Source organism: Nicotiana tomentosiformis, chromosome 1, assembly GCF_000390325.3.
Source record: "Nicotiana tomentosiformis chromosome 1, ASM39032v3, whole genome shotgun sequence".
NCBI classification, from domain to species: domain Eukaryota; kingdom Viridiplantae; phylum Streptophyta; class Magnoliopsida; order Solanales; family Solanaceae; genus Nicotiana; species Nicotiana tomentosiformis.
The window spans coordinates 41,665,540-41,688,463 of NC_090812.1; the positions used below are offsets into that span (position 1 = coordinate 41,665,540).

General features: G+C 33.0%; 1 protein-coding gene across 1 annotated transcript; it reads left to right on the top strand.

The window, feature by feature from the left end:
* Positions 1–10,499: 10,499 nt before the first annotated feature.
* LOC104101379 (cytochrome P450 78A3) lies at positions 10,500–13,254 on the top strand. Its single transcript, XM_009608816.4, has 2 exons — positions 10,500–11,668; positions 12,399–13,254. Exons 1-2 carry the CDS (start codon positions 10,526–10,528, stop codon positions 13,047–13,049), a joined length of 1,794 nt encoding a protein of 597 aa, XP_009607111.1. The 5' UTR covers positions 10,500–10,525; the 3' UTR covers positions 13,050–13,254.
* The last annotated feature ends 9,670 nt before the right edge of the window (positions 13,255–22,924 follow it).

A 22,924-nucleotide genomic window follows, 5' to 3' on the forward strand; every position in this document is an offset into this window, starting at 1 on the left:
TGATTTAAATGATTCACAACTAGGATTGCGTTTTCTAAAATTTATTCACACAGTGTATTTATCAAAATCATGTCAATTTACCATGGTTAAATGAAAATTCTTGAGGATTAAGTGATAACTGCATGTAATGTCCCATATTATATAAGTAATCATTAATTAAGCTATTGTAAAACTGAATGTGATAAGTTTTGTCTGTCACTCCATATATTGATTATATTTATAAGTATTAACACACACAATTTTATTAACCTCTAAAGATTTAAGAAACGTAAACAGTTCTAGCACGCCTAAAAAGGTCAACGAGAATCAGAGTTAGCCTTTATCTAGCTAGGCTATAAACATTAGAGGCAACTTGTGGTTGGATATAAGGATTTGATCATGAAACAAATAATTCTCGAATCAAATCCAACAATTGGCAGTAGAGAATACGAAACCCTACGCCAATAGATACCACTTTAATTTGTTATCATTGCTATTTTTAAAATCCTCCAGAAAAAAATAATTAAACATCAAAGAGATGGATGACGCCAGAAGACCTTTAAGTGGAAGTCTCCAATCTCAAACTGAAATGAAAAGGGTGAAACCGTCCGAAGAATTTCTTACTCCCAATTTTGTATGAATTTGTCAGTACCAAGCAAAAAATATGAAATAGGACAAAATAAGAATTAATTAATTTGAGTTTAGTTGTGAGTTTTTCGTCTTTTGAAGGAAGAATTCTTTTTACCTCGACTTAGTAGTCTAACGAGTATCTCACTTTTTTTCATTAAAGTCATATACTTATATTTTTTCCATAAAAATTATAAAACTTTCACGAATTCACGAAAATATAATTTTTCGGTAGTATTTTATTATTCCATATTTATTTTATTTTTTATTTTCACTCTAATAGATAATAACCAAATTAAAATACGAATGATAAACCCAATACCTATATACATAAATTAAAATAATACTAAAGTTGAATCATTCCCTCAAAATACGTGATACTTCTATTTTTTTTTAAAGATTTTTATTATATCAAGAGCTCTCTGATTATTCGAACCTTTTTTTGTCACAATCACATGTAAAATACTTGGAAAAGTCATACAAATATATATATATATATATATATATATATATATATATATATATATATATATATATATTTAACCTCATACTGTCTATGTGATATATTAATTTGGAGTATTTTGCATATAATATTATATTTATTTCTTTTGAGTATTTTGCATGAGATTCTGACAAAAAAAAGTATGGATAATCAGAGAGCTCGTGAAACAATAATGCTATCAATTTGAATGAAAATATCAAAAAGAAAATAAAAAATACGAGTATCGTGTATTTTAGAAAAATAATTCACTTTTAGTATTATTTTAATTTATGTAGGTATTATTTTGGATCGGGTTGGGTTGGGTCAGGTTGAGTCATTCTTATTTTAATTGGATTATTATTTATTAAACTGAAAATAAAAAATAAGAAACGTGGAATAAGAAAAAACTACCGGAAAGTTGTGTTTTCTGGTCATTATGATTTTTGTGTAAGTTAGTGAAGGTTTTATGATTTTTGTGTGAAAAAATATAGTTATATGACTTTGGTGAAAACAGTCTTAATTTATTTTGGTAACAACCGTGAATATTACCATACCAACAAACATGATCAACAATATAACTAAAGAGCACCAAATCACACATCCACCTTCTAGGAAGGTTAATGAGTGAAAAACAACCATAGTTATATGACTATTTATGAAATTTACCTACAAAATAATCCGTCTTTTATAGACAATTTTTATTTTACTGATATATACTAAATTAAAGAATATCCGATTTGAGCTATCAGTTATCCTAATAATTTTGAATGTATAAAAATCAAGAGGAGTAAGTGGATGCTTAACATTCCTACCACTTGGCGAACCACAATGCATGCAGATTCTGTGCAGCTTGCGAATTATACTTGAGCCATTATTTTATAAATTCTGAGTAATGTGGAGTAGTACTATACATATAATATGGATGGAGGTATATATCGAAATCCAAGTTTCCCAAAAGAGGAAAGATTTTGAGTTCCCAAATCATTCAAAATCTAGGGACTTGTAAGAGTAGGACCTGAATGCTGCTTTGGAGAGAAATACTTGTTGAACTATTTTAGTCAAAGTATATATAAGTGGCAAATACAGATCCATCCAATAACAACTTGTGCAAACGCAGAGAACCAACAAAAGATTTTGATTTATAGTTAAACTAGAAAAGCATAAAGAGAAAAGGAAAGAAAAAAAAGGACCACGGAAGCGAATCTGAAAATTTTCTTCAAACAGATCATCCAATACAGAGGCAGGTATATAAAGCTTTGAAAAAAATAGTAAGAAAACACACAAAAGAAAGAGATAAAATGCCGGTCAAGAATATTCTTGACTCCTGCCCTAAGCACCCAAAAAGGGAGTCAAGGTGAGAATTCTAAGTCTATATTGTCGTATCCTATGGTGGTTTAATTCGCTTGATTAAACATTCTTTAAGTAAAAAAAGGCGAAGTGGGTTAGGCAATAAGAACAGCTTGCCCACTCAAAGAAGAAGAAAAAATTGTAATTTGACATCACGCACTACTCATACTTTGCGAGATTAAGGTAATCTTGATCCATGTTTAAGGTTCTTTTGACACCATATAATAAGTTGTAATTACTGTCTCTTTATTTTGTAATGAATAGTAATAAACACCAACTTTAGGGGCTGAGCTTAGATATCAAAAGTCCATGCACACTTCCTCACTTATTGCCTATGATCCCCGAAGCAACAACTGTATAGGCCAAAATCCGCAATAAAAAATTTAGGGTAATATACCGTTAAAGGAAAGAATAAGTCGATAACGGTTAGGGGATAGCGAGGTTCACGGTAAAGAAAGCAGTGATGGCCGAGGTCGAGCATCGTCGATGGGATAACATCTAAATAAGACATTAAAGAGAATATTCTCTTCACAAGAATATTCTAGTAAATATTCTCTGCACTTATGCTATTATGGTTTGGTAGGGGCATGTGTCAAAGATATAAGGAAAAAAGAAAAGAGAGAGAGGCATGTAATATTCATTTGGATAAGAACACTTTTGAGAGGAAGATTCTCTCTCTCTGATAAAAAATACAAAGATTACCTATGGATAAAGATTCTTGCTCATATTATTCACACCTTTCCACCAGATCCGAGGATTGTTCGAACAAATCTTGGGTCTTTCTGTCACTCATCATTGTTAGGAGAAATATTCGTCCAATCTATCCATTATTGGATGAATCATTCTCCCTATTTACTTAAATGTCATTTATTACTATTTATTGCTAGTTACACCTCCATTATTGCCCATACTTTAAGAGTATATTGTATTTATTATCATCAACCCTTTACAGGATCTATGTCTATCTCCCACGCGCTTCCAAGACTTGCATCTAGTGTTATTATTCTTAACTAGATTTAACTCAATATTACTTAAAATTAATAGTTTAGCCAAAAATTACACTTTTTGGTCAAACAACATAACAGAATTATGTGGTTCACCCCGTTCACCCTTCATGTACATAGAAGAACAACTTCACTAGCACTGTTTTGCCTTCATCTTAATTTTAATGTAGTACTAATGTTTTCTTTTCCCTTTCTTTAATTTTTTTTTCTTCACCTGTTTAAACTTATGCAACGGATGCATAAGCCATATATTTCCTTTCTATGCTTTTTCTTTAGATATTCTTCAGAAATAGATACTCGCAACATCCCTAAGTCAATGAACCCTCAACTGACCAATAAAATAAGAAAGAGTGAGATGATTACTATAAGAAGATTAAATTGATTAAAATTTATAAATTGTACGAAATACCATCGGAAAAGGGAAGGACCACTAACTGCAACAATCATACACTTAATTAATATTAGAAGCAGCTTCAATGTAGCTAGTGAACAGTATCCAGGAAATTCCCTCGTAATATGAAAATATATACTATACTATAGTAGCTTCGAAGTGACGTGGATACAATTGAAACTCCTTGCTTGTGAACCATTTTAATCATTAATCATAATGATCAATATCACAATATATTATTTGGATAAGAGAAGATCTATGAGAAACACCTCTAAGATTCACGACCTTATTCATTAATATGGAAATATTATTGATGACACTGTCATCGCATCTATTTATGCCCTTCTGGCGGGAGTCAAATACTATCTTTTCTGCTTTTACCTTTTAATAATATTCCACAATTTTCTTCAAATTATTTATAATCAACAAGTCGATATCTCAGGCCGTGGACTCCCATTTCCATCACTCATTTTTAATGCCTAATAATGGATAGCGCTAACGGGACTTGTAGTGCCAAAACTCATGACTATCTCTTAGTGGATATCATTTTCTCAAATTAGCAGTTTATATTTCCCAACATCACAGGACATAAATATTGTGTCGCGATTGTTTTTGCTGATGCCAAGGGAGCATTCCTTTAATACTAGATGTACATTTGGGTTTTCAAAATTAGTTAAGGATTTCTGTTCCGGCACAAAAGTGATGATTGATGACAATTCTCTGTTGCTAGGTAAAAGAGAGAATACAAGTTAGACTTCTCATAGATAAGGAATTAAGTTATGTATATATTTACTGTACAAAGATTTTTTTGACATGATCAACGTAGTTTAACCTAACCTAATATATATGTTAATTATCATGTTTACGAGACTCTTATCAATTAATCTTCATCATAAATTTACTTGTTATGACTAATAATTTGATTTGTTAATATTTTTATATTGTAAATACATAAAATTTAAACTCAAATTTCTTTTATTGGCACAAGAGTAAGCAGTAAGCGCGAGGAGAACGGCCTGAAATTCGTGTTCTTTGATTGGTTAACCAACAAATAATGTGGTGTTTTTCAAAATAATTACAGAAATATGACACTTTTGGGGTGATTTTTAACTTTAAGACAAAAGTTTAAAAGTGACACTTGTTAAATTTAAAACTTTTCTCAATAAAAAAAAGCCGACGGAAATTCAAACCATTGAAGACTATTTGAAAAGGGTAGGTCCTATTTGAGCAGCTTCACTGAGGCGCTGCCTGTATCAACGGACAGGGCTTCTATTTCAATCTACGGCAGGAACCAACGCCGTTCCTCGAATACTAACAAATATCGGCCTAAAATACACGTTTGCTTTTCCCTGCCGGTCCCGTTTTCTGTCACAGTCATATGACTTTCCAACTTTACCCCATGAGTCCATAACCATATCCATTGCCGTTAAATGTGTACTACTACTACCTTTAGTAGACACCAAGACATGCATTAATACACAAGCATATGATCGATGTAAATGCAACGAAATTGCAAGCACTAGGTAGTGTACTGTGTAAACGTAGAGGAAACGACGCGTGTAAAAGTGAGTAGTGATAACCGCCAGAAGCTTGGGAAACTGGGGAGGAGGAGTTGTCACCATCTTGTCGGATTAGGGTAAAGTTGCAAAAGTAATTTGCATGGTTGTGAAACGTGGCATTACAACAAAGATGGCTCAGGGAGTGAGGACAGGGGGTTATTTTGTTTGTATTTGGCCACCCACACCAAACACCACCGTCGCCATACCGACCGGTACAGTCCAACAACATTGATAATAGGGGTACCTGCAGCCTCGATCGGAGCTCTCTCTTTCTCTGGATTTGATCTCATGGGCAGTATCTGCGAGCCACTAAATGCACGACTGCAACATCTGTATCTGTATCTGCATGTATAAGTAGAGCTAGCGTTTCTTGTTCATGTGCTTTCTCGGCCACCTAATAGCTTTAATATATGCCCCGACAACATCACGCCACAGTAACACCCACACCCCTTTGGCCTTTCTTGTCTTCTCATTGTTTACTGCTCCAACTTGATCATCCCAGCTGATGCTGCCCATTGTTTTCACGCGCTAACTCCCTTCCTTCCTCATGCTAAAGTACAATTATTGGATGTACTAATAGTACTGCTACTATCCATTGCATTTGTTCCATTTTATAAACATGGCTCAATTACTTCATAGCTAAAACTAGCAACTCATAGGCAGATGAGGTATTCAACTCCCTTATATACCAATTTTCTAGACCACATTGTTTGAGTGAATACGGATATATATAATTATTTTTTATTGGGTATTTGTACAAATTTCTATATTAAAAAAAAAAAAAAATTATTTATAACCAGTTGGATACTCTTAATATTGTGATGTCTTTTGGAAAAAAAAATATAATACCACACCATGTTAAGAATATTTTTGGTCGTTGCCCTTTTAAAAAATACTACGACATTGCTAATAAGTTAATTTGCTAAAGAAAACTTATCAAACTAAGATACTTTTTGAAAATAAAAGACGAAATACATAAATTGAACCGAAAAAATAAGCACATTAAAATCGCTTTGCGTCAAACAATTGTGAAAGGTATATCCGGCTAATATTCCGCTAGCACGTCAGTCAATATGCTCTGAATTCAATATTCTACTAAATGATCTCTACCTACTACTCCTGTTATATGTGGCTATAACATAACATACAAAGTTCAATGAAGTTGTTTTGAAAATTGTCAAATTAGACCATCAAACATATGAGATTTAGAAAATTTTAATAAACAACACAATAGTTATATATACCCGCGTGGTTCCTATAATAATAAACTAGGTTGTGTAATTACACCTATTGACGGCATCTGGTGCCTTACTCAATCGAGTACCAATGTAACATATATTACTTATCATACCATCATGGGTAAGTGGGCCAGAAGGGCCGTCATGAGATAACCAGAATAAAACATAAGGGAATACTCGACATAGGACGACCCAACATGATATATAAACTTATAAATATGATATACGGGTCTATAAGGCCGGCATGATCATTTGTACTCTCAAACCATAGGCCGACAAGGCCATAGAAGTATCCCTATACATGACCTTTGTCTACAAGCCTCTAAGAGTATATAAACGTCATAAAGGTCGGGACATGGCCCCGCCATACCAACCTATACATGTCTAAAGCATACTGACCAAATAGGCAACTCCGGAGCAAGTGGAGTGCACTAACACCTTCCGTTGAGCTGATAGCCTACTAGGAGGACTGTCAATCTGTCTATCGGGACCTGCAGGCATGAAATACAGCTTCCCCAGGCAAAAGGGACGTTAGTACAAATAAAGTACCAAGTATGTAAGGCATGAAAAGCAATATATAAAAGACATGAAAGAAACATGGAGTAAAGGACTCAACCTGTAACTCTGAATAGCTCTATGAATCATGAAAGATTTATAATGTCATGCATATGCGTATAAATGTCATATCATGCATAGGTATATGCGTACATAATATCATCAAGCCTCTGAGGGCATCCCATCATATCATCTCGGCCTCTGTGGCCAAAATCATCAACGTATACCAGCTGATCAAGTGGTGGTGCGTATATAACGCCATAACTTTTTCGCATACCCCATATACATATAATATACGCGTATATAACGCTATATGGTTATGGGTCAATGTACATGTATAAATGAATGCAATGCATAAGAAGTAAGTCAATAAGATCTTTCGCGGTGTCATAAGATCAATATGCCTTCAGTTAATATCATGAAATAAACTTTATCAACTTACGTATTTTCTAAGACTCATGAACATACGATTTAATAATATGACACATGGGGAATCAAGAATATAGACACCCCTAGTACTTTTAAGAATAGAGTAATTTGTGAAAGTTCCGCTTTTGCTCGTTTTGTTTGTATCAAATGGATCATGCCAAAAAGAAATACGGGATAGCCTTAACATACCTTAACTTCGTTGAGTCCTTAATACCTTCCAAGTAATTCTTCAAACAACTCAACTCAATCTCCATAGCATAAGGAGATTCAAAATCAGTGCTGAGTAAAGGCTAAGTCCGCAACTTAAACTAGTAGCTCGTTTATGTAAATTTGGGCAACAGCTCCCTTGTAACAAGGGCCTCCTCTAATACCATATACCAACAATAACAATCAGAGCAATATAATAAGAACAACATCAACAATAGGGTACAAAATATTTCATTAACAAGTCATCAACATATCACGACGAGCGGCAAGCTTAGATTGAATCCCAGTAGCACCTTTCAACCCCATTATCATTCATTCTTGAACTTAGTAATATATCTAATATAATAACCAATACCTTTTAAAGGATTTTCAACCTTGTACTCAATTTCAAAGTTACCCGAAATAGCCTAACACAAGATAATATCATTGTGGACAACTTCCAAGTGCTTTATAGCCATTTCTTTTCAAGTTACCAATTTCCTCAACAAGATTAACATGTAAACCAAATAATCATACTAACAATATCATAGCCAACTTATTTTTCGTAATTTTCAGCCACTTAAAGTTCATAAGAGCAACTTTCAAATCAATCCATCAAGAACAACAACATCTCAAGCTAATCCAAGTATTATCTTGCAGTTTATCATCCTAACAACTTAACCAACATACTAGAAAGCTTAAGCACAATTAGTAGGTTGTTATACTCACCTTAGCCAGTAGTAACAACTTGAAATTTTAGCCAAACGCAACCCACAATTATCCTCAATGACAACACAACCTCAGATAGGTGTTGTTCTTCACCATAACTAACTTTTGAAGTTGAAATATAGTGTAATTACTTCAAGCCCTTATGGTATCTGTTTAGGAGGGTTAGAGTGTAGGGGCGAGGTTGGGTCGAAAAATGAGAAATAAAGGTCGTCCAAATCATTTTAAAAGTGAAGTAGGTCGACCACCGCCTAAGTGGGTCCCATTAGGAGCTGCTTGCTCAGTCTCGCGAAAACACGAATATCTCTCTACTCCGATGTCGTATCGACAAACGGTTGGATGCGTTAGAAACTAGACTCGTAGATCTTCAATTGTGGATCATTCTGTAATTCCAAGTATAATAGGAGAAAAGCTCTGCTACATTTGACCTAATATTTAGCACATTATGAATGTAACTTGTAATGACCTTTGCCAACTTTTGTTCCACAACTCGCTTGACTTCAAAACGTAACACACGACTATCATACGACTAAAATAACTCATAAAATAATCTCCTTATCATGTTAAGAACCCTAGTCTCACCCCAAATTACATGTTATAACATTCCAAACTTTTCGACTTTCGACGAAACTTATTTTTCGTTTAGCTTCTAAGCTTTCCAACCCTCTTGGTACTTGTTATTCATGATATTAAAGATTTGAAACCTCCTAAGTAACATGATTAACTTACTTTATATACTTTCAAAAATGATCTCATTTCTGAGCTTACATCAATTGTCTTACGATGTACTCTTACGTACGAAAACATGGAGTGTAAGAGATGCACTTTAATAAATCCAAAAGACAAGCAATTAACTTGCTTATAGCCTGTTTGGCCAAGCTTCTTTTGGGGCCAAAAGTGTTTTTTTTCAAAAATTGAGGTGTTTGGCCAAGCTTTTAGCATGAAAAAAAGTGTTTTTGAGGAGAAGCAGAAGCAGTTTTGGAGAAACAGAAAAAGTAGCTTCTCTCCAAAAGCACTTTTCTGAAAAGCACTTTTGAGAAAAATACAGGTAGAAGCAATTTTTAAAAGTTTGGCCAAACACTAATTACTGTTCAAAAGTGCTTTTCAAATTAATTAGCCAAACACAAACTGCTTCTCACCAAAAGTACTTTTTTGAAAAATAATTTTGAGAAAAACACTTTTCAAAATAAGCTGATTTGAGAAGCTTGGCCAAATAGGCTACCTTACAACCAAATGATGGAATTTGAGTTGAAAATTAGTCAATCAAAAGCTCATGAAATAGACTGATTTTTAGTAACAAATTAAGCCCCCAATCATTCATTTAAAAGATTAATAGGTTGCTCAAACCAGACAGAACTTGATTAAATATCCAAGAAACTAAAGCACAGAAATTAGATTAAAAAATTTAGAGGGGCTTATGGATGAATGAATAGTGCCGACACAAGGTGACCTCATGGGGAGATTGACCCAAACAAATAACTATTCCTAAGTCTCCAATACTGTTAACTTAATTACGGATTATCACTATTTATTTAATCCTTAATAACAGGTAAGCACGCAATCTATTGTTATTGGAGCGTGCCTCACGCGCCTTAATTTCTTGTTCTTTCTTCTTTTGTCATGCAATCGTGCGTCAAGTCTACTATGTCAACATACACCTTTTTTAACTAGTTAAGGATTATTGTTTCTATTTATTATATTAATCCCACATCAAGAGAAAATTAAGGTACTATGTCGCTAAAATATGCTCATACGTTGGATCCAAGATCAAAATTTAATGATTTAGCTTTTAAGATTTTTAGTATTGTACTTAATTATATTGTTAAAATTTTAAATTTAAATTTAATACTTATTAAAATTTCAATAGGTATTTATATATAAATTTACGGGGAAAGGCTTCGCCCCTGCCTACTACATTAAAATTAAAAGAAGAATGGTTTGTGTCATATGGTCACTTCCCTCCCATTTCTCCCCTATATAAACCAGCCAAACTCTCTTCTTCTATGCCCCCAAAAATCAAATACAACACCTTTCTCACTCTTGCTATCAGTTGCTCTCTTCTACTTGTCTCAATACTCTGCACAATATCAAAATTTTCCTCCCAAGTCACAGCTAATAATAAAGAGAAAATGAGAACAGACATAGAAAGCCTCTGGATATTTGCATTAGGTTCAAAATGCAAATCTTTCACCTCCATAAACTCCATATGTTTTGTTCTTTTCATTCTTATTCTCTGGCTAGTCATGAACATCATTTATTGGTCTCACCCTGGAGGTCCTGCTTGGGGAAAATATAAATGGAGGAAAAATTCTGCAGGTTTAGCTTCTTTTAATATTAATAATTACAATAATATTGATCATTTGCAAGTATCAAAACCTATACCAGGTCCTAGGGGATTTCCTTTCATAGGAAGCATGAACCTCATGTCTGGTCTGGCACATCGCAAAATAGCAGCGATGGCCGAAGCCTGTCAAGCCAAGCGTCTCATGTCGTTGAGCGTGGGCGAAACAAGAGTTATTGTCACATGTAATCCAGACGTAGCAAAGGAGATATTGAACAGTTCAGTTTTCGCTGATCGTCCTGTAAAAGAATCAGCTTACAGACTAATGTTCAACAGAGCTGTAGGTTTCGCTCCTTATGGTGTGTATTGGCGAACCCTTAGAAAAATTGCAGCCGCGCACCTCTTTTGTCCTAAGCAAATATTAGCCTCACAAGCTCAAAGGTCCCAAATTGCTACAGAAATGGTTGCAATGTTCCAATTAGGAGGAAGGGACATAATCCGAGTTAGAGATGCCCTGAAACTGGCTTCTCTAAACAACATGATGTGCTCTGTTTTCGGACGCAAGTATAATCTTGATTGTTCTAACTCAGAAACAGAGGAGTTAGGGAAGTTGGTAAATGAAGGTTACGACCTTTTGGGTTTGCTCAACTGGTCTGATCACTTACCTTGGCTAGCTGAATTGGACCCACAAAAAATACGGCTCAGGTGTTCTCAGTTGGTCCCTAAAGTGAACAAGTTTGTTAGCAGGATTATCGACCAACACAGGGCTCAATCTGCTGATGTTGAACATGATTTTGTGCATGTTTTGCTTTCTCTTCAAGGTTCTGAAAAATTATCAGACTCGGATATGATCGCCGTACTTTGGGTAAGCATTAAAAATATTTTAGAATTAAGTTTTATGCCACGATGATTTATAAACTTTTGTCACAATCATGTTTGGTTACTCACCTTTTTTTTTTTAGTTTACTACTCTAATTCAAACTAGCTTAAAATTTATAAGCAATTAATTTCTACTCTAATCATAGACGGAGCTAGTATTCGAACGTTATATGTTCGAGATTATAATCATTTTAAGTTACTGAGTTTTAAATTAATGATTTGTACATATTTATTAAATTTTTTAATACGAATACAGAGTTTGAACAACAACTATTGGATTCAACCGAACCCCGAAAATATATTCAGGGTTAAATTTCTGATTTCACAATCCTACTAGTTCTGAAAGCAACCACTTTTATATTTCTCTTCCTTCTTACGTGGAACTAGTAGCCTTTTCCTTTTCTTTTTACTCCTTTTAATAATACAAACAAACATGATGGCGAATAAATGGGAGCTCCGAATATTAAAAAAAAGAAGCTGTAGAAACTATTCGTTATTGCACTCGAGAGCATTATATTAGTATACATTATGTACAAAAGAGCATTATGTTATAGTAGTATTTGTACATACTACATACACGCGGGCAAAAAATTAATTAATCAAGTGTCACCAAAATGGAACTAACTTCTATTAAATTATACACAGATTTAAAGATAAGAATGACAATTGAAAATAAAAAATTAACCTAACCTCTATTTGTTCCATGGCAATTGCAGGAAATGATATTTAGGGGAACTGACACGGTAGCAGTATTAATAGAGTGGATTTTAGCAAGAATGGTTATTCATCCTCAAGTTCAGTCCAAGGTTCAAAACGAATTGGACAAAATTGTCGGAGAATCACGGGCCGTGACGGAGTCCGATGTATCGGAGATGACATATTTACCGGCGATAATAAAAGAAGTACTAAGGTTACACCCTCCGGGCCCACTGCTCTCATGGGCCCGCCTTGCAATTACAGATACAACGGTGGATGGATATCACGTGCCGGCTGGGACCACCGCTATGGTCAACATGTGGGCCATCACTAGGGATCCAGATGTTTGGGCGGACCCACTTGAATTCAAGCCCGAAAGGTTCGTTAATAGAGCTGAGACTTTGGACTTCTCGGTTTTAGGATCTGATCTGAGGCTTGCACCATTTGGGTCCGGAAGGAGAACTTGCCCCGGTAAGATACTGGGCTTGACTACAGTCACGTTTTGGGTCGCATCACTTCTACACGAATTCCGTTTTGGGCCCATTGACAATAACAGTCCAGTTGACTTGTCTGAGGTACTGAGGCTTTCTTGCGAAATGGACAATCCACTCACTCTGAGGGTGAGATCAAGACGTGCTCAGCAAAAAATTATGCCCAATAATTGCAATTGAAAACCAGAAAATGGAAAAGAAAAGGCAACACTGCATAATAGGAGTTTTTTTTCCTCTTATTTGTCTTTATCTTATCTATAAAACCCCTTCTCTATAAATGTTTAGTGTTTTTTTTTTTTATATTTGCATTTGATTTTTAGAGAGTTCATTTGACTTTGGATGTACAAATTATGTTTAAATTAAATACGAGTTTAGCTGAGACACATATATATTCTATCTACTTTGCCTGAGAATTTTTGTTTTTGTTACTAAAGCACTAGTATTCAGTAATCGCAATACCAAAATAATGAAATATAATCAGTTGTACAGCGGCGTATTTGTTAAAAACTTCGACCGCTAATCGGGAAGCTTATTGAAATCAGATGTCTCTTTTGAAGAATTATTTTTTTCCTAACTAATACATTTATGCCAACTAGACAGTCCGGTGCACTAAGCTCCCTCTATGAGCGGGATACAGGGAAGGGTCGGACCGTAAGGGTCTATCGTATGTAGTTGTACCCTATATTTTTATAAGAGGTTATTTTCACGGCTCGAAACCGTGACCTCCTGGTTATATGCCAGTAACTTTATCAATTACACCAAAACTCCCTTTAAATACATTTATGCCAACTAATAATGTTAATACGAAATTGTTGCACGCCACCTTTGCAAGAATAAGCATGACAAGCCCACCAATCAAGTATTCTCTTTCATAAGTGATGCGAATCTAAGTATATATTGTTTAAAATACTTATTATTTTTCATTAGAATATTAATTGTACATGACTATTAAGTATATATTGTAGCCCACTGTCCCTTTTCTGTCATCCTAGTTTGGCACAATACAATAATCAGTGGATTTGAAATGTACATTATCTAGTGTGGGTTGAATAAATATGTGGAGTCATTTGGTTTGTGTATTTGAGGTACAGAATAAAGAGCATGTGTGTATATATATATATATTATAAAAGCATGAATATAATATCGGTTTACAAAAATAACCTTATAATATTAAGCATAATAACTCATAATAAAAGGATATAACCGGAATTCTAGATATTATCATTATAATCCTATCAGTTTTAGGACATTATACTACACGTTAGGAATTCTACATGCTTACCTTAGGAATCCTATTAGTATAATTACTTTCGGGCTGTCTAATTCATATAAAATTGAACAAGTAAATATCTTTAGTCATGTAATCCTATTACTTTTATGATACACTTCTTAAAAATTCATATTACTAATTTAATTTGAAAACATATTATAATGTCCTATTACTAATTTAATTTGATAATATATTATATTGTCTAAACCCATTCAGAAAAATGAGCCTCTATTTTTATAATAGCATAAATACAATATTAATATATCAAAATATCCCTAAAATATTAAACGAAAGAACTCATAGGGAAAGGACATAACTTCAATAACCTATTTTTTGGACTCCAATACCTTCTATGCTAATTTTTAATATTAAAGATTTTAACATTAATATAATTTTGTCTATTAAATTCTTACTAAAAATATGTAGGAATGGTTAATAAAATCAATTTTACAAGAATCTCCGTATTGGCAATACATTACCACTCCATAACGTCCAATACGAAGAAAAAATAAAAGTAATATTAAATAGACTGCATAAAGAGTTGAAATTGAGAGAAAAATACCCCAACGATAATATATTTTTATATTATATTTGAACTATTTTCCTGCTCAAATAAATTTTTTTAACCATTTTTTCGTGTAATATCCAATTATTAAACAATAACTCTGAAAATATTTAAGAATATAAATGTGTGATAAAGAGAAAAAAATGGTTGGTAAGAGTCAATACCACTAATGATTCTACAAACATAAAGATCTAAAAGTGAAATGTCATATCAATCTTTTACTCTTTGAAAATAAAATTTATGGTGGATAAAATTATAATTAAGATTAAATATTCAAAACAAGAGATGAACTAATATTAAGATCTGAATCAACATAGAATAAATTATTTTTTTATGTTAAAATCAAATAATTAAATCTTTTAATTAATTATTTAGCAAGAGAATGCAATTCAATTATTTTTTAAATTCATCACATGAGTAAATTCTTATTCAAGTTAAAAAAAAAATTAGGGTACATAAATTTATTCCATAAAAAAGCGTTAGAACATAAAGTAAAAAGGTTACTATATTATTAAGAATCAAAATGCTACACAAGTATCTGAGGAAGTACAATCAAAGCTAAATCTTAAACAAGAACAAACTTTCAAGACTATATTATAAAGAGTCTCCTCTGGTATAACGTGATTATTCTTTGTAGATGCCTCCGGCGGAATCAAAATAATATTTTTATGTCATGTATTACTTGCAAATATCATATCAAGAGGCATGTCACTGTTAGCAATAATAGCAAGTGGTGTACCAACAACGATTTTATTGTGAAGCCACCCACTCTAGATTTGATATACCTCTTCAAACAACTTAAATAACCATCAAAAATATATCAAAGCAGAGCAATGATGCTAAATTTATAAGGAAACCAAAATTGATAATATGGGATGAAGCAATTATGGCTAAGTGTCAAACGATAGAAATAATTTCCCGGAGTTCTATAGATATGGATATTAATGAACTGTTTGGTGAAAAATTAATAGTTTGGGAGGTGAGGTTCTGTCACGTACTACCGGTAGTTCCAAAATCGACAAAAGCAGAGACTGTAAAAGCTAGCTTGCTAAAGTTATTGTTCTGGCCTCAAACAAAAAAGATTCAACTGACAAAAAATATTAAGTAAGAACAGATCCAGTATTCAGTGTCTTATTGCTTCGTGTCGGAAACGAAGAAGAGCATCCAATAAAAGATGATTTGGTTCTTCCTGAATACTTGGTTATCAATCTCAATGGTAATAGTAGTACATTTAATAAGAGAAATATTTATATCATAAGATTAAAACGCAATTTGTGCAAATCGCATGATAGAATTAAAAAGATATTTTAGCTAACATAAATGAATATGTTGATCAACTAAATAAAAGATTGATTGCAAAATTTTATAGTAAAAATAAAATATTTTTCAGTTTTTGACTCAGCAGCAAATGATACCAATAATTACTACCAAGAAGAATACTTAAATACTTTAGTACCAAATGGCCTTCTACCATACATGTTTGTTGTCAAGTTTCTTATTTCTTACGTATGTTAGTGTCACCGTATATATAATAGACTAAGTTAAAATTGATCTTCCATTGTATATAGGTTAATTTTGAAGAAAAATATGCCCGCCATGCCACTGGAAAACTTAGATACGTCGAATGACTTATGTAATAGCACACAAATTGTATATAGAAGTTTTGACAATAACGTCATACATGCAAAAATTATGATACTGGTTAATGTGCTTCTAAGTATATTCTTATTCCTGAATTCAAGTTTCGTCTTCCGAAACTAAAGAATATCCTTTTAAATTTGTGTGAAAATAATTTTTAGTATGTCTATGTTTTGCAAATATAATAAATAAAGCACAAGGACAAACATCCTAAATATTGGATTATATTACCGCAATATATTTTCTTGTACGAACAACTGTATGTTGCACTTTCAAGAGGAATATCAAGATCGACAACAAGAGTTCTGGTTAAGGCAGAACAACCAACGCATTAGGAGGAAACATACACAAAAATATATTGTCCACAAAGAAGTGTTCGTTAAGATACCATCACATTAAATACTCTTAAACTATAATATATAATTATCTAACTAACATGACAAAACTGATCATTTGTGTAAGTTTTGATGATGTCCTTTTGTTTTAAATTCCATGTATTATGCTAATGTAATAATATTTTTCGGTATTTAGATGATTGTTGTATTATTATACATAAAATTTCTCTCATTAATTAAATTTTATTGTTCCTTCATATAAATAAATATTTAAATCATCACGTATCATTATTAACTTGCAACACACGTTCATAGTTATTAGTATGTGTGTATATATATATATATATATATATATCGAATTATACCATGGGCCTTCCTCTGATGATCCATTTGGTTTGTGTACTAAAAACTTACTTGGCTGAAAGCCTGCAAGAAATGACATATTTGCGTGTCAACTTGGCATATACAAATACAATGACACAGTCAGTATTTAGTTGTTAATGAACTGGTGACGAGTTTAAAAAGGTTATTTGTTGGTGTCGGTATTGCTAAGCTAAAAGTTAAATTAATGGTGCTTAGTATTGTATGATGCAACTGGTCCAATATTTTCGGTTGTTTGTACATTGTCTTTACTTTTGTATATTTCCTCGGACAGGCTAAGTCTGCCACTAGCACAAAATTCATATAATATGTTGCTAATGCTCTTAGCCTGATTGGGGAAGATCATTAGCAGACACTAGCGTCTTATCTTTGACCATGACTTGGCTATTTTTTTAATGTTGCTCAATAGTAGTAGTTGTTAAATCATAGACTAATTGTTTCTGTCTGATTTTTCTGTCCGGAACTAAAGTATAGTTGACACAAATAGGTTAAAAAAAAAAAATTGGCACCATTAAGATATAGCGTAGTGAATAACCGCGCTATATTTGAACTTAAAATTGGCGGAGATATAGCACGCATATATAAGGCGCTATAGTATAGCGCCTTATATATGCGCGCTATACCTATATAAAAAACCGTGACATCTCCTTCCCCCACTTTAACGCAAATAATTCATCTGCACTTAACTGACGCACCAATAATTCATATGGGTATAGTGCGTATTATGGATGCGCTATACATCAAATAATTGTACCCCCCAGGCTGAGTTTTTCCTTATTTAAGGAGTTTCAGTATTTGGTAAAAATCCATTCAGCATCCTTCAAGTCTTTCGAAATATTTGTTCGTTAGGTTATTTTGCATTTTGTCATAATGTCTGAAGAGCGAAAAATTAGGGTTTCATTATATTGGGGGGGTGAGGTTGTGGCGGAGAATAATTCAGTACGGTATAGTTGTTCTCCACAGTGTCATGTTAAGTTGCCATTTACAATGGAGTACGATAGATTGGTATCGTTGTTATGTTAAAAATGAGTGTGAGCAAACGTTCAATGTATATTAAAATAACCGGGAGATATCTGTATTCTGTTACTCCGCAAGTGGTTGCTTGTTATGCTGAGTTTAACATCGAAGACGATGAAATTCTGACAGATTTTTTGAGGACTCCGGATAAACACCGGGAACTTCTTGTGATAAAAATGTTGGAAATGTACGTCAAGACTGAAAACGTTCGCAATAATGAGGTTCCGCAAAACAGGGGTATCCCTCAATCATTGGGTGGTTATTTTGGAGCAGTTTTAGCCGAACAGGTTCCGGGTGAAAGAGTTTGGCCTGATCTAAACTTATCTCCACGGGCAAATGGGAGCGTGTATATAATTTCTCCCCAAGTTTACATAATCCACAAGCGGGGTGGTAAATTTCAATTTTTCTTTGTGTTACGATGTTTATTTTTATGTATTGAATTTGTATTACCACTCATATATTCTACAGGGGGTACCAGGCAGATATGAATTTTACAAGTTATGAACCAACAGACAGTTGAAATATGCCTAATTTTGGTGTGTTGGATCATGGTGGTCCATCCGGGAGTCATCACCAATAGAATAATGTGCATTTTCTATATTATTATTTTATATGTTAGTTTATTATTTTATATGTTTCTTTATTATTCACCTATTTTTGGGTATAATAGAGTTAAAGAATTAATTTTTATATGAATACATGATTTAATTAATAATTATTCATATACAAATAATTAGTTTGACAAATATTGTTATTTTTTATGTTATTTTCTTACATTTGTTGACTAGAATTCGAGAGAGTTTGTGTTTGAACTATCATCTTTTTTCAGATATTTTTGGGATTAACGGATAATTAAATGAATAATTTCAATAACTACAAAGATACTACGCTAAAGGGCACTATATTGTACTATGCTAAAGGGCACTACATTACAATTACGAGCACTGTGTTAAAATTACGGGCACAACATAACACTAAAGGGAACTAATTAACATTAATTATTCATAAAATAATAATCTATCTATTTTACTAATCTTTTAGCACATAAATAATCTAATCCGGATAACAAAAAATAAATTAATTTAATCACAAAACAATCACGAAAATACATATACCACAGTAAAAAATAACTAATAAATATTTTTTATAACAACTAATAACATTAATTATTCATAAAATAACAGTTTCTCTATTTTACTAATTTTTTTAGCACAATAATAATCTAATCCGGATAAATAAATAAAAAATAAATCGCAAAACAATCACGAAAGAACATATATCACAGTAAAAAATAACTAATAGACATTTTTTATACATGAGTTTTAACAAAAAATAAGTCGGAATACCTCGATTTTAAATTTTTTGAAAGATGAAGATTTGATGATTTGGGAGCCGAAACGAGCAATCCACTACGCGATAATCCCTTAGATCCGATGTTAGCTTGCTACAATATCGAGAATCTACACTTTTTGTGGGACCGATGGGCTTCAATGGAGTTTTTTTGCTTTAAAAATTAGGGGGGGGAGGGGGGAGGAGGGGGGAGAGGGCACTATAAATTAGAAATGGGGGGTTGCTGGTTCGCGTCTTGTGAGGGAAGGAGATGACACGTTTTATAGCGCCTTATATATGCGCGCTATACCTCCCGCCCATTTTAAGTTCAAATATAGCGCGGTTATTCACCGCGGTATACCTTAACGGACAAAACTGTCGTTAAAGTATAGCGCGGTGAATAACCACGCAATATATAAACGCTATATATAAAATGATGCCTTTTTTTTTAAACCTATTTGTGTCTAAAAAGACGGTTCCGGATTCATGTATTCTAGGATGTAGTCTTTGGAAATTAATGTTGCAATCATCCTCAGTCTCGTGAGACTAATGTGTAAATAAATGTAAGTCAAGACTCTATCTTAAACATGTCCCATAATAGAAATCAAAGATAGTACTGCAAGCCCAAGTTCCCTATTGCAGTTCTTGGCTCGTCTGAGACGTACGTCAGACTCGTGGCATATCATACATCGACTAGTCATGAAATATTTGAAATTGGACCTTTCATTAATTTTGCACCGTGAAACATGTTTAGAATCACAATCTTTTATGTTGAATCGTTTGTATTCGTAAAAAGCCAAGAAATATCAATTATATCAAATCAAAGAAACAAATGAAGCAAATAGTACAACTGCTCATATGCTGTTTGATCACGATATGATGTCTAAATTATATTAACTGGGGTAATTTCACAGAATGTCATAGAACTTATAGTATTATTGCAGGAAAGTCATCAAACTAATTATTCCAACTATAAAATCACTCTAACTTTTATTAGTGCAACAACGAACTGATGTGATGAAGCATCCTAGCTTTTTCTCTGATGAGCCGAAAACGACCTTCCACCTATGCATAATTTTACTTCAAATATTCAGTCGCGTGAGGGACCATTCAGTAAATTAAGTTGTAATTTAAACAACTAATAGCAAGTTGTAATATCGATTCAACTAATTTCTTTGATATAGACGTGCAAAGTGAAATTTAAACACTAATAACAAGTTGTAATATCGATTCAGATGTATATATACATGGTCTCTTAGGAACAGGATATTTTTATGTCTACTTGACTATATGTCTTGCTTTCATTTGGATGAATATTGCACTATTTTAGTTACCTGTTTATATAATCAAATGAAGCTTTAGGTTTCTATCGGACCAACTTGTACTATGAATTAGCATTTCTAACGTACGACCATTTCAAATTGACTAAAAAGAACCACTTGCTTCATGATGTGAAAAATAAACGAGGACTAGATGTTGTAGTATCTAGTCTCTCCAAAACTTAGAGAGGATTTTATCACTTCCTCATTTATTTTATTTTGGGGAATTTTATTGGTGATAGGACTTAGTACCACTTTGAGAGATGACGAATAAGCATGTCACAAATGCTATATTTTGACGACAATTCCCAAAATATAATATAAAATTTTTGTAAGCTTCTCCTCCATTCCAAATCGTGTCTAACTTTAAAAGGTTGTTGAAACTCAAACTAATCAAGAAAATTGAAGTCTATGTGTTTGGTTAGATTTTGATAGTAGTTTATTATCAACAAGGCACTGGGTAATAATAGAAACTACAGTAGCCTTTGCAGATTCAGAGTACTGAACACGTTGTTGGAATTAATGTATTCTTACTAATAAAATAAAATAAAATCTGTCACATAATTAGATTATCCAGCGACCAGCAGTGTATAACAAGTGGTCATGACTCTTACAACTGTTTTAATGACATGCATAATCATATTCATAGTACAAAGTACGAACACTCCACGACACAATCTCACCATGTTGATATTGCTGTACTTACTGTATTTGTTCTTAATGCTTTTTCGCTGAAGTTGCTACATTTTTAAAAGGTTGTCGAAAACTCTAAAAGTAATCAAGAAACATATTTTTAAGGCATGAGTGACTTAACCAAGTCCAATAATAATATTCATGTTAAGAAGAAGGATATACAAAACTTGAAGTCTCTGTGTTTGGTTGGATTTTTTTTTATTCTTTATAGTAGTTTATTATCAACAATGCAATGGGTAATAAACTACAGGATGCTGGCATATCCATAGCATTTTGCAGATTCAGGTGTAACTTTTCGGGGTCTTTCCGTAGGATGGATAAACAAAAATAATTCTAGGATAAGAATTTAGTACCGCTTTATCACTTATTTGGTTACTAATTCTAAAATAAGTTAATCCAAGATTAAAAATAGTATTAGGATAACTTATACCTACCAAATGATGGAATAGTAATCCCAGGATAAGTTATCCTAGGATAAAACAGTAAAATTGACAATCCCATGATTATCACAATATACCAAGCAATCAATAAGAAATAATACAAGGATAATTAATCACAGTATAACTAATCCCAACATAACTTGTCTTCAAACCAAACAACCCCTCAGTGAATTCATTTTTTTTCACTAATAAATCTGTCACATTCATTTGATTATCCAGCAGTGTATACCAATTAGTAACTTCAACTATTTTAAGGACATGTATTATCATATTCATAGTACATCTACTCCACGACACAATCACACCATGTTTATAACACTGTACTTTCTGTACTTGTTCTTTTCCATAAAGCCAATTGGCAGAAATCGCTAGTTTTTTCATTCAAGAAACAATACAATGTGTCACACATTCATTGTTTTTTTTAAATCAGAAATATTGATGAAGAAGAAAATATCATTCGAACAAATCAGCAAGTTTCTCAATTCCTGAAAACATACCCAGGACAAAGATCAAAAAAGGATTCTAAAAAGGACAGTGGATAGATTTCACCTGATTCTGGGTGAAGTCACTTCATTTCAAGTTACTGTTAGTTATTATGTCGGTGTTTTATCTTTTTTCACTAAGGTGATGTTGATAGCACATCTGCCCCCGACACTTATGGTACTATGAATAATGAGGACACATTTTTTATGGATCATTCTAATCTCAGTCCTTATATTTTTTATGGGAGTGTCAAATTTGCAACTATTTTTCCTCAACTTTTCTATTTTCATATCTTTTGGACGTTTCTACTCTGATATCCTCTTCCAACACCCCTTTCCTTTGGTAATGGTATGTTTTTCTTGAGTTATTCATTTTTATGAAGAACTAATTCTCCTTATACCGCCTGCCCAATCAAACGGCCCTGAAGTGAAAAAAAAGGAAGATACAAAGACGTGAGATGAAATTGCAGCAGTCAATCCATGTGTTAAGCTGTACAATTACTATAAATTGGGAATTCCAACTTGGCCGCTATGCGTACCCTGAAAGATGCCAATTTATTATGTAAGAACCTATTTATTCCACCG